A 13222-nucleotide genomic window follows, 5' to 3' on the forward strand; every position below is an offset into this window, starting at 1 on the left:
TTAGAGTAGTAGTAGTTGTACACATATTGGATTCATTCTAAATTGCCATTGCACTGTTTTTGTGTTTATGTGAAGCACCTTGTAAACGTTTTTGCTTAAAAAAAATGATAAATAAAGAATATAATGAAATATGCGTTATTAAAACTATTATTATTGTTATTATTATCATTATTATATACTTTATTTATATTTTAAAGTTTACAAAGTGCTTCACACAACCACAGAAGGTACATTTATGAGAAAATACATTTGCAATCACAAATTGGTGTAAACAGTCCAAATATTGACAATTTAAAAGCCAGTTTATAAAAATGAGTCTTTGATCGCAAGCAGCTTAAAGGGGAGGAGCTTGTCTGCGCAGTTTGAAGAGCAGTGTGACAGCAGAGCCGTCGGGATGGCGGTGGAGTGGGCATCACACATCGTGTACAAGTTATAAACTAGATGAAAACTGGACCTGTGATGGGCGAAAAGTGACTCCGATCAACAACTTTTTTGTTTTGTTTCCCCCCCCCCTCAAAGTCATGCGCCTGTTGATCGGTCTGCTATCTGCGCTGATTTCATGCGGGAATGGGAAAGCGACTGGAGAGTCCACTCCGACCGGACAGCCTCTGCATATCAATGACGGGAACTCTTCTAACCGGGATCACATGAGACAAGAGCCCTTTCAGCACCGACAACAAGCGCTCGATGCCTTGTCAGGTTTGTGTGGCCTTCACTGTATCAATAGTCAGAGCTATCATTATAGGCCTGTAAATGTGCTTCATATCTTTAACGCAAGCTGAAAATAAATCACATTGTAGCAGGAGAATATTCGTATTAATTTGACTTTGTTATTATTATTATTTTTACTCCATCAACCATCATAGTACAGATCTTTCTCTCACAGATTAAAGACTCCCATGTCCTCGTTTGGTCGGACCATCTGTATCTAAATCTACTGATCACTTCATGAGTAATGTGATGATGGAGCTGCTGTCACCTCATGAGTAACGGTTTCTCCCATCTGTCCCTTGTTGTTGTTTTTTTACTGCATCCCCACCACTAAGACAGCAATTAATCAGTTCATAAGAGCATTATTCATACATTATAACGACAGTTAGCCTTGTAAAGGAGATTGCCATAATATTCATAAAAGTAAAAAATAAATAAAAAAGATGTCAGCATTACTTGTCTATTAATACAAAGTGTTTTAATCATGTGTTTGGATGCTCAGCTCAGAGGGCCCTTAATATCATACCACTCTGCATTATCATGTCATTCAAATCAAGTGTTTACAGAAGAGCACACTCCTTCTTCTTTGTGCCAAGTGGCTATAAATCTAAATGGTTAAATCTAAAGTGCGTCTCACTGCCTCACTCTCTCACACACACACACACACACACAGATGCATGTGCTTGTCATGGCAATGTTCTTGTTCACAGCCGAGCGGCGGAGAGGAGCTGAAAGAGGGATTTGTGACCCTTTTCATCAACTGATTCATGACTAATTCATGCCGCTGTGGGAGTACATTACCATCCATCACCACATGATCCACGGGTCGGCTTCGTCGGCCGAAAACACTTAGAAATGCACCCAAGCATGCTGTTGTCACTTGCACCCTCCCGGACTCCCCCCGCCCCCCTCAGTGCGTTGTGTCGTGCCAAGCCTTCTCCTCTTAGCCTCCCTCCTCTACAGAGTTAGCTCTCTGTAGAAGGGCTGCCCACTCTCCGCTTCTACTTTTAAATAAGAAGAGAGAATGTAGATAAACAAATGTACAAAAAAAAACACTCCTTTTGACACCTATTAGGAGATTCATTGTTGCCCCTACATGATGGGCAAACAGATTTAAAGATTTAATCATCCACCCCAGGGGAGGATTGCAGTTATTTGACAACAGTACTGGTGGTTGTTCGGACATTAAGTCTTTGTGCCCCCCCCCCCCTTCACCCTAAGCATCTTTTCACTTCAATCCGTGTCAGTTCAATTTGATATTGCTGACTCGTGCCTGAGGGCGATTTGGCCCACATATGAAAGGGTGCACTTGTGTTTTCCTCCATCGGTGGAATGTATGGCCTAATTCCAACACACGCACACAAACAAGCATGTTTGGGGGGGGGGGGGGGGGCAGCAGAGCTAAGTCCCTGTTGGACCATCTGTTTGTGCTGCCTGGTGGTCTCACGGAATTGACCAGTCAACATGTTTGTGCCTTTTGCTTGATATGCAAACATGGTGTTTTTCTATAATTATAGCTTGTCATTCAAATTTTTTGCCACATTCACAATTTAGTCTTTGAACAGTGGAAATATCTTCCTTGCGCTATGAATGAAAATGTCTTTTAAAAAATTCACAGGTTGATAAAGAAATGGTTTGAAAACACTTCACTTGGGTAAATGCATTAGTTTTATTGGACACCGGGGCTGTCATGTGCTCGGGAACAACAGTATTCAAGCAATATCACACACACAACGTGGCATCTATTTCTCATCTGCCTCGGCGGCTCAGACGGCCCATTTCAATCCACTTCATAAACCTCTTTGTGCCATGGCTCAGTGCGCCAAGTGCGTAGATTATAGTAATCTGGCATGAAACACCTCCACTTCAGATCTAGTGACCCCCTTCTGTTATGTTTGGCCACAAGCAGAGCACACATAAAGCGGACGCTGCCTCTCCCGTAACAAGCATCCTCTTGTCCATCTGCACTGGTGTATGTATCCCAGTGGGTTGACAGTAACACTGCCAAATGTAGTGTTTCATAGTGAGGATGAAAATACAGGCACTGCTATGGAAGCCCATTTCTGCCACTGTGATGACAAAAAAAAGGTCTGTAAAAAATGCAAAATAATGACTTCAATGGTCTTCCATATCCACCAAAGCAACAGAAGGAAGTGCAAGTCAATATATTCCCATTATTTTGAGATATTAAGTATTTCTTGTGAGCTTCTAAGTCATTATGTTGTGATACTAAGTCATTTTTGTGAGATGCACAGTGATTCATTTGAGATAATAAGTCGTTATTTTGAGTACGTACTTATTATTTTTTGAGATACTAAGTCGGAACATTAAGATACTAACTCATAACTTTGTGATACTAAGTCAAACTATTCAGATAGTTTCTCATTATTTTTCACATACTATTATTTTGAGATGCTTAGTCTGTATTTTTTTGATACTAACTCATTATTTTGAGATGCTAAATCAATGACCTACGGGAGTTTTTATCTAAATTTTTTATCCTAGTGGCTGAAATGGGCTTCCATACTCCTGGCAGCTACACACACAACAGTGCATGATTTGGTTTATTTTAACCCAAAAGATGATCTTTTTCTAAACCTATCCAAATAGGTTTGTTGCTGAAACCAAAGGAGATTTCTGGCAGAAAGGATGCCAACTCCTCCCATGTGCGGTAGCTCCTGGCATTTGTCTGCTCATTATCAAAGGGAATTGTTTGAGGCAATGATATGGGACGATCTGGTTATCTGGTTTTGGCACCTGCTGAAATATTGTTGAAAGCTGGTAACATAAGGCATGGCTTTGTGAGTTTTCAGTAAAGCTCTGGCAAATAATTTAGCAGCAGGATTATGAGCAATAAGACCAGCATCAGTGTCGAATTGCCACCATTAGAGAAATATTTTTTGACATTATGACCCGGTAGGATTGCTGCTGTAGCGATGTTGCAGCATTTAGCTACTAATAAAAAGGGCAGTAAGGACATTTTATGGCCTGTTAGCATTAAATAACTATGATAGTGTAGCTGTGGAGGGTTGATGATGAGCTGGGCTGCTGAGATTTATGGCTCCCAAAACTCTCTGTCTCTTTCTGGTCCAGACGGCATAAGGACAGTCACTTCAGTGGAGAAAATTTATAGCAGGGTAAAATGTGAAGGAAGATTCCTTGGGCGCTGGCCAGTCCTAGCAGACTTTTACAGCTCTACAAAGTAGGTACTGTTGGTACTGAGAAGTTTCTTTGAAGTACTGTTCATGGATTCATCTCTAGTTGTTGGGGCTCAGATTTGTACAGGTCCATGCCATCATACATTTTTGTTTCTGGTCACAAATGTGCTTTTTTAACCCACTGCTATGCCACCTTTACAGCTGAATGACTGCAGGTGTTCAATACAACCCATCAGAAAACACACTGCCTATCATTGAAAGTGATTGTTAATGTTGTGTTTATTTTGGGGTTCCCTCCACAAGCACCACATTCCTTTTAGAAAACCTAATTTTACTGCAGCGGGTGTCTGACAGTCTGCTACACGCAGTCCTGGTTCTGGTTCTCCCGTGACTCCCTTCCCTCCAGCAGGCCCAGCAATACGGCCTGGGCCTCCAGCAGCACAGTGTCGATGTTAGCTCCCAGGGGCGACCGATGGAGCAGCGAGGCAAAGCTCTGCTCCTGGCTGGAGGAGGGTGCTGAACTCTCCTCCGGCAGCTAACCCCGATCTGGGTCGGTCCAGGGCAGGCTGTTTGCTTCCGGAGGCCCCGCTAAAGTCTGAGCTGAACCTCTTTCTTGTGAACCTGCATGATTTTATCTGATCTCTTTACACTATGTCACCTGTCCTGAGTTAAAGTGAGTTATATGCAATTTACAGTGCATTCGTTTTCATAGGTATAGCTACGAACAGTGTATGAAAACAGCCTGCAAGCATTGATCCTTGGTGAGATATTTGTCTTTCAATCACCACCATTTATTCATATGGGCAACTGATGTATCACTTCATTGTTATGTAACAGAACATTATACGTCTATGAAACAACAAGTCTTGTTGTCTTGTTGACTCACTATTGGGTATCGGTGTGCAGTGTGAAAGTGGCTAAATGGTATTCTCTACGAGCTACCTGCAAATATGTAACAATTAGAGCCTTTTCCTGAATCACATTATTGGAAATGTGCACTGTATTTAGCTGTCTGCATGCTGATGCAGCATAATGTTGTCTTGAATGCACGCTTTGCTGAACTAATTGGCCAATTTTACCATTTGTATTTGTGTCCACCTCTATAAAATCTCCTGGGATTAATTGATTGATATCCTCCAGGGATTCTACAAATTACTTTTATTAACGTGCTGTCAATAAGGTCCCTTCTAGGTTAATTGGAAACATAGGTAACCCCATTCTGTTAAAGCATACGGTTGTACTGCATGAAAACATAACAAACACCTTACAATTACTTTTAATGCAGTCCCGTCTACAACAAGTACTGCCTTGGGGCAGCTTATAATACATTTCGCTGACAGTTTGTCAGAGGTGGAATTTTTGAGACTGCAATTTGTGGTGTTTTAGTGGTTTACATTCTGACCATCCCTCGTAGATAATGTGTGAATCTGAACTTGTATGAATTATTTCATCCTTCTAAAAGCAGTACTATTTGCCATCCCAAATGCATCTTTGTCTTTTAACCCAATCTTTATTTTTTTTACCCAGATTCTGCTTTTGACCTAAAGGTCCAGGTTAACAGCGTGCTGAGTCGTCAGTACATGACCCAGGCGGTGGTGGAGGTCTACATCAACTACACCATTACCAACACAGCTCTTACTGGGGAGGACGGCGGTGTTTTGCTCCATGTACCTTACCAGACTGGGATGCCAATCACAATTGTGGCCAGCAAGGACGGCTACATTTGCACACTGCTGCCTTGTAAAACCAACAGAATGCCAAGTAAGATATTTAAAGTGTGGTTGTGCTCAATGTGAAAAGTGTTTAGCTGAATCAGATAATGAGCTTTATGCAGTGTCATTTTCTTTTATTCATCATTGGCTCTTACGATTATGGAAATATCAGTGAGCACATGTTGACTGTTTTTAGTATGGCTGAAAGTTGTCCACTGAGTGGCTCCACTTTATTAGGATAGTTTCTCTCTCCTCTTGGCAGTTCAGAAATCTGCTGTCCCATATGGCTCTGCCTGTTGAGGTGGGATTTTTTTACACACAAAGTCACATCATGTGGATCTGTATTCACAATCTGCACTGAAGGATAGATAGCAGGCTTTTTCTTAAATCGGGATTTTTACATGACAGTGTCATGTAAAAATATAATCACAGAAAACATGCGCTTCAAATACTTCAGTGATTTTCTAAAGTGGTTGTTATTGCAGGGCCAAATTTTGTTTCACCCCACTGCATTTGACACCCAATTAGGTGCAGCACCCAGGCAGATCTCTTTGAGAACATTTAATAATCCACGTCTGGAGTGTGTGCCTCCGACTGTCTCTGTTGATCATCTGCCATCTGCAGTGGGGAGCGTGTCTATGTTCATTCAACCCTATATTTTTTCAGCCCTAGGTTCCCTCAGATCAGTACATCCACCGGTGCTATGGTTCTGATGGTCCATTATTATTAGGCTTGCCCCCTTACAGAGATATGCATTTCTATAGAAAGTGAAGCGCTGCCTCTTGAAACCTGAGCTATTATTTATTAGTTTAGATAAGCCCTTGTTAGAAAAGGGAACTCACCCACTTCTTGCCTCTGTGCAGAGGTTGATATAAAACAATGTCACACTGCCATCTAGTGGAAAGACTGCAAGTTTTTAAAGGAAGTACTTTTTTACTAATTTTACATCTTGTCTTCCCTCTTTTATCATTGCTCTAGTATTTTCGTCTGTGACCATGTCACTATTTGGTCTGAATCAGGGGAACATCTGGCTCTTCGATGATTCTGTCCTTATCACTGGCAAAACATCTGGTACTGTATATATTGTTAAATCCACTTTTTTCTTTTTTTCCTTGCTCATGTTCTCTATGTCTCACTTTGATTGTCAGCACAAGCATTGATTAAAAAAACACATTATACTATCCAAAAATAGCACCACTAATGGAAAAATACGTATATTTTATGAACACATATTTCCACCTGTTATTTATCATGTTCTCCTTTATTTGCAGATGCTGCATCACAGCCTATTGTCCAGTTTCCCAAGAGCCTGCTGAATCTGACAGACAGCAGTAATGCCACCTCTGTTAAAGCGTACCTGACCATCCCCAAGCTGCCGTCAAAGGAGGACAGCTTTCTTCATACGTTGGGCATCATGAGCAGTAAATCTGGTATACAGTGACAGTATTAATTGATAATAACACAAAAGACAATATGTCAATTACATACAAATTTTAACCATGACTGTCTCATTTTTTTGCATTAAAAAAACAACCAAACATTTTCCAATATGAGGCTGTATTAAATGGATTCAAATTGTAACAATGTTACAATGGAACCATTCAATCAAAGGGTTTATTCAAGATAATTCCATATGTTTCATTGGTCTAGTCCACGTATTCTCTTAAGCTTTACCTCCTCTGGTTTTCAAGGATACGTCAGTGTGGAGTTGAGTCCGGTTGCGGCTGTCAGTGTGCAGCTTTTCTCAGGAGACACGGAGCTGCATGTGAGTGGGCCCATACAGATCAGCCTCAGCATTCCAGACAGCTGTGGGCTTCAGACTTCCAATGTTGTTCCAGCATGGTTCCTTAACCGGACCACTGGTGAGTAGATGTCACAGTCACACACACTAAAATCTAGCCTTTTTTGATTTTAGAAGAGTCGGGAAAGTGAGGATGATTTCATGGACTCTACAGGGAATTGTAATTTAAAGCAACAGTTGGTAAAAAAATAACTTTGTGCCGTATTTGCTCAAACTGGTCTTACAGGATTGTGGTAGTTGTGGAAAAATTGTTTGTTGTACAAACAGTGCTGTTGTGTTGTCTTGTTTGTTTTTCCTATAGGTGGATGGATGAGAAAGGGGCTCGGGACGGTGGTGGTGTCAGTAGACGGAAAACTCATGTGGACATTCACAGCACCTCACCTTGGTTACTGGATTGCAGCACCTTTGTCATCCACCAGAGGCAAGTTCTCACCCTAAATTTGTTCATCTAATGTAATACAGTGTTCTATATTTTCTGACACTACCAACCTGGGCATGTTCCATGGTCACAGGGCAATGTTGTGGTAGTAAATAAAATGTGTCAGATGGAAATTATTTAATGACAAGCATTGATTCTCTGATAGTTGTCATAACGGTTCTGTATAATGGAGTTGCTCTGATTGTGGCAACTTATTTTTTCCAACAAAAAAACCCCCAATGACTATAAGACATTTGATTTTGATTTTTTTTTAAGAGAAAAAATTGGACTGGAACTGGCGTAGGTCAGTGGAAAAAAAAGCTAAATATGTATTTAATGGACTTTGTAAAATTTTTGGATACAACATGCACCATGTTAATTTTTATCTTTATTGCATTTATATTTCATCCAAACCTCTTCTTCTGACCATCTATATGCTTTAGGTTTCTTCAGACTTGCCATCCCCTTTGACTTCATCTCACACCATTCATCTCTCCTGATGGTTGTCCTTGGAGGAATGCTTGTTATTGTCACCTGTCTCCTGGTTGGGTTGTTGTTTTATCGCAGGTAAAAGAGGCTTCCATCTCATACTTGTCCGTACAGTATTTATTATAAGTTGTGGTGATGTTAATGAGCATTTTATCAGTTTCAGAGGAGTGTTCCTTTAAAAGCACTTTGATATCAGTAAAATCCATTATTCTTCCAAGTTTAATGCTAAAATCTGTATTTTTCACCGCGTTCTCATAGTGTATGCCACGTATACATTTTATTTTTCTGTCTACAGACGTTCACTCAGTGAAACTAAAACAAAGATCCTACCAGCGATGAGAAAAGACCAAACCACCTCAACATGTGAGGGTGAAGACTTTGAAGTATCTTCAGTGGATTCCTTTCATCTACAGGGTGGAATGAACCATTCATTCGCAGAAAGGGGGGATAATCGGCACAACGCCACTGTTATTTCTATGCACAACGCCGATGTGATAGCCAACCCCAACGCTGTGGCCATCAGGGTGGAGCGTAACGAACCGGAGCGAAACACTGCACTGAATGATCTGATGTGTTTGCACGAAACCACAGATCAGATCAGAGCTCCGGACTCACTGACGGATAATTTGTTTTTCTACAACCAACCTGTTGCCATTTTTCACGCTCCAGCATTCTTCCACTTGGAGGAGCAGCCGGAGCATCCTCAGTGGAGCAAGTCGGCCACTCTTCCCCGCGCGGGGTCCGCAGCTGAGCCGCCGAGTCAAGACAGCTTTACGCAGGCTCTGCCAAAAGGTCCATCTGCCAACCAGAACCAGGCAGCGGAAAATGAGGACCAGCTCAGGGTTCTAGAGAGCTCTCTGGCTGAAACTTCACCCAACACATCCAGGGGTCACTTCAGCCTCACGGAGTCAGCGTCGGTCCCAGGGACATTGAATAAAATCAGGGCCAGTGGCAGACACTCCGTTCATGCCTTGGCAGAACTTTCTAAAATCCCCTCAACTCAGCCTCCTCGAGCCTGGTTTGTATCACTGGAGGGCAAACCCGCAGCTGAGATCCATTACGCAGTGTCAGAGCAGCAGAGGCGGCGAAGGCCAGTCGAGAGTCGAGAAACCAGCTTAGACTCGGGCGTGGACATGAGTGAACTGAACCAGACACCTGGAAGGAGGGCCGTAACGCTGGAGCGCAAAGCCACTTTTGTCAAAAGCAATAAACCTGCATCTCCACAGTAAAAGCCCTGAACACCTCCATGCCTATATAGTCCTCTGAGTTTGTATAAACAGCATCGGTTCTATCTGTGACTAATTTACCTTCTTGCTGCTTCATGTTTTACATCGATGTTAAGGTGCCAATCCAAGTTGTGTTTAGAGGCCCATTTCTACCATCGGATTTCACGCGGTCTGTGTTGCAACTGTTGCGCATGTACGAAAGTGTGAACAGTCCAAAGCAGAGCATGTGGATTTAGCAGTTGTTTTCTAACAGCCTCTCCTGCCTCAAACAGAAGGTTTTAACAAGAAACAGAACATTTTGCAAAGTGTCAGATATCATTTCATACTGTTAAGTTGCATAGTTGCAGTTGCCCTATTTGTCTGCCTCCAACGTGTCAAAGACAGCAACGTGATTGAGATAAATGAGGTCAAACACTTCCATAATGACCACTCTTACATTTTTATTCCTCCCAGATTAACAGACCGACTACCATGGCTGACTGAACATGACTAAGTGTTTGTTAGTTTAACTATGCCACCTGATTTGTCTTTGTGCATATTTGTTTGTGCATGTTTTTTTTTATATATATTGTCATGAAGTGAATCATTTTCATAATATTTTAACAATAAAATAAAAATTAACTTGGTGAAGCCAATTAATTTGACATGATTCTAACTCCTATTAAGGAATGATAAGGCATTCATTTGAATTGAAGGACCCTTTAATGACTTTAATATCTGCACACACGTTCTGGATGCTCTGCAGCTCTTTTTCAGCAGGTACAATTGTGTGAAAAAGTGTTTGCCCCCTTCCTGATTTCTTATTTTTTTGCATGTTTGTCACACTTAAATGTTTCAGATCATCAAACAAATTTAAATATTAGACAAAGATAGCACAAGTAAACACCAAATGCAGTTTTTAAATGAAGGTTTTTATTATTAAGGGGGAAAAACAATCCAAACCTACATGGCCCTGTGTGAAAAAGTGATTGCCCCCCCCCCCTGTTAAAACATAAATTAACTGTGGTTTATCACATCTTTGGAAAGCTGAATTTCTCAATTTCTCTAGCCACACCCAGGCCTGATTACTGCCACACCTGTTCTCAATCAAGAAATCACTTAAATAGGACCTGCCTGACAAAGTGAGGTAGACCAAAAGATCCTCAAAAGCTAGACATCATGCTGCGATCCAAAGAAATTCAGGAACAAATGAGAAACAAAGTAATTGAGATCTATCAGTCTGGAAAAGGTTACAAAGCCATTTCTAAAGCTTTGGGACTCCAGCAAACCACAGTGAGAGCCATTATCCACAAATGGTGAAAACATGGAACAGTGGTGAACCTTCCCAGGAGTGGCCGGCCGACCAAAATTACCCCAAGAGCGCAGCGACGACTCATCCAAGAGGTCACAAAAGACCCCAGAACAACATCCAAAGAACTGCAGGCCTCACTTGCCTCAATTAAGGTCAGTGTTCATGACTCCACCATAAGAAAGAGACTGGGTAAAAATGGCCTGCATGGCAGAGTTCCAAGACGAAAACCAAAGGCTCGTCTCAGTTTTGCCAGAAAACATCTTGATGATCCCCAAGACTTTTGGGAAAATACTCTGTGGACTGACGAGACAAAAGTTGAACTTTTTGGAAGGTGTATGTCCCATTACATCTGGCGTAAAAGTAACACGGCATTTCAGAAAAGGAACATCATATCAACAGTAAAATATGGTGGTGGTAGTGTGATGGTCTGGGGCTGTTTTGCTGCTTCAGGACCTGGAAGACTTGCTGTGGTAAATGGAACCATGAATTCTGCTGTCTACCAAAAAATCCTGAAGGAGAATGTCCGGCGATCTGTTCGTGACCTCAAGCTGAAGCGCACTTGGGTTCTGCAGCAGGACAATGATCCAAAACACACTAGCAAGTCCACCTCTGAATGGCTTAAGAAAAACAAAATGAAGACTTTGGAGTGGCCTAGTCAAAGTCCCGACCTGAATCCGATTGAGATGCTGTGGCATGACCTTAAAAAGGCGGTTCATGCTCGAAAACCCTCCAATGTGGCTGAATTACAACAATTCTGCAAAGATGAGTGGGCCAAAATTCCTCTACAGCGCTGTAAAAGACTCATTGCCAGTTATCGCAAACGCTTGATTGCAGTTGTTGCTGCTAAGGGTGGCCCAACCAGTTATTAGGTTTAGGGGGCAATCACTTTTTCACACAGGGCCATGTAGGTTTGGATTTTTTTTCCCCCTTAATAATAAAAACCTTCATTTAAAAACTGCATTTTGTGTTTACTTGTGTTATCTTTGTCTAATATTTAAATTTGTTTGATGATCTGAAACATTTAAGTGTGACAAACATGCAAACAAATAACAAATCAGGAAGGGGGCAAACACTTTTTCACACAACTGTAAGTGGTTGAATTGTTTAGTGGTAGAATTAAAAAAAAAAAAAAAAACAGGTCGTGCTGTAGTGGTGCTGGCCTTTTTCACATGGCAGCTAGAAGCAGTGACAACTAACCCACCACAGTAATCTCACTAAGATAGAGAACAACGAATGATCTCTTAAAAGAAAAGGCCTCTGTGTCCCAGAACAACACAGACAGCACAAGAGCACAGAAAACCCCCTCACACGAGATATTAGTAACATCAGCATGTACCGTATGATGACTCTGCTTTCTGCCAGCTCACTATGCCATCATGTCTGATGTTATTACTGAAATCATTTATTTTACAATGTATATAGGCAAAGCTTGATTGTTGCAGAATTATGTCATTATATAAACATTATTTTCCAGCTGCAATGTTCTTGATTTTCTTTTCTCTGAAAAATGATCGATGTGATTAAATAATATATATTCCATCCTAAACCTGTATTAGGCCTGATTTATCAGCTGTATCTGAGACACGCATTGTATAGACACAATAGTAAACACATGTAAAGCACATGTATGCGATGTGGTCCTGTTTGATACCAGGATATTGTTTATAGAAGATTACAGACTAATGACATTTATTGGGTAGTTCGGCCATGAACAAGGGAACAAGTGAGTTTTGATGAGATAGCACCACCGTGTGGCCATTTATAAAGCACTTCATATTTTGGCTGATAACTCCTAATATGAGGTCTAAAATCAAACTGCATTTCTTGGTAAATAAAGAATCTGCCAAATACATTTTTTTTTTGATGGTTCATATTTTATAGCATCTTTCAGATTATCCTGATGGCTTAAGCAGCACTTTATTTACAATAAGACAATATATATTTCTAATACAAGTTTTTAGATATTTCTAAGAACCAGTTGAAGACTTATCAGGGGCCATGATTGTTAAATAGAAAGTCATGAATACAAGGGAGGACTTGGAATGAATGTCCACTTTGCTCCGTGTAGAGATAGATCTGTATAAAGCACATGCAGTCATGGTCACATTCACCTGTTGAGGGAGATAAAAAGTTTACCCCCTCTTCCTGCCCTCTGTGCATCTTTATGTACCTGCTACCTCCACATTACCATCAATAACACAACACAATTATTTTGCATAGATGTTTTTTAAATGTAACTTATATGTATATGATTAAGGAATAAAGATGAAGATGTTGCTTGTACATGAGTTCATAGAGTGCCATTGAACTTATACAAGCTACAGACTAAAAGACTTCCCTTTGTTACCATGTTATTTAATGTAACAAGTTAATTAAGAGTGAAGGTTAAATAGTGATTAAAATATGTTAGCAGTCC

At 40.9% G+C, this 13222-nt stretch overlaps 1 protein-coding gene across 2 annotated transcripts; it reads left to right on the top strand.

Annotated features, from left to right (window-relative positions):
- The first annotated feature begins 388 nt into the window (after window positions 1-388).
- On the top strand, window positions 389-10318 carry LOC116398628 (protein FAM171B-like). Of its 2 annotated transcripts, none has more exons than XM_031875096.1 (8): window positions 389-699; window positions 5397-5630; window positions 6560-6652; window positions 6853-7011; window positions 7273-7443; window positions 7684-7803; window positions 8244-8367; window positions 8585-10318. In XM_031875096.1, exons 1-8 carry the CDS (start codon window positions 522-524, stop codon window positions 9516-9518), a joined length of 2013 nt encoding a protein of 670 aa, XP_031730956.1. In that variant the 5' UTR covers window positions 389-521; the 3' UTR covers window positions 9519-10318. The 2 variants fall into 2 exon arrangements, with proteins under 2 accessions (XP_031730956.1, XP_031730957.1); XM_031875097.1 differs by lacking the exon at window positions 389-699 and adding an exon at window positions 711-4630.
- The last annotated feature ends 2904 nt before the right edge of the window (window positions 10319-13222 follow it).

The sequence above is a fragment of the Anarrhichthys ocellatus genome, unplaced genomic scaffold (genome assembly GCF_004355925.1).
Source record: "Anarrhichthys ocellatus isolate YVR2014 unplaced genomic scaffold, GSC_Weel_1.0 scaffold86, whole genome shotgun sequence".
Lineage (NCBI taxonomy): Eukaryota > Metazoa > Chordata > Actinopteri > Perciformes > Anarhichadidae > Anarrhichthys > Anarrhichthys ocellatus.

Coding starts and splice junctions, on each gene's coding strand:
- LOC116398628 (XM_031875096.1), top strand. CDS start 522: ATGCGCCTGTTGATCGGTCTGCTATCTGCGCTGATTTCATGCGGGAAT. Junction 700..5,396: donor AGCGCTCGATGCCTTGTCAG/GTTTGTGTGGCC, acceptor TTTTTTACCCAG/ATTCTGCTTTTGACCTAAAG. Junction 5,631..6,559: donor TAAAACCAACAGAATGCCAA/GTAAGATATTTA, acceptor TCATTGCTCTAG/TATTTTCGTCTGTGACCATG.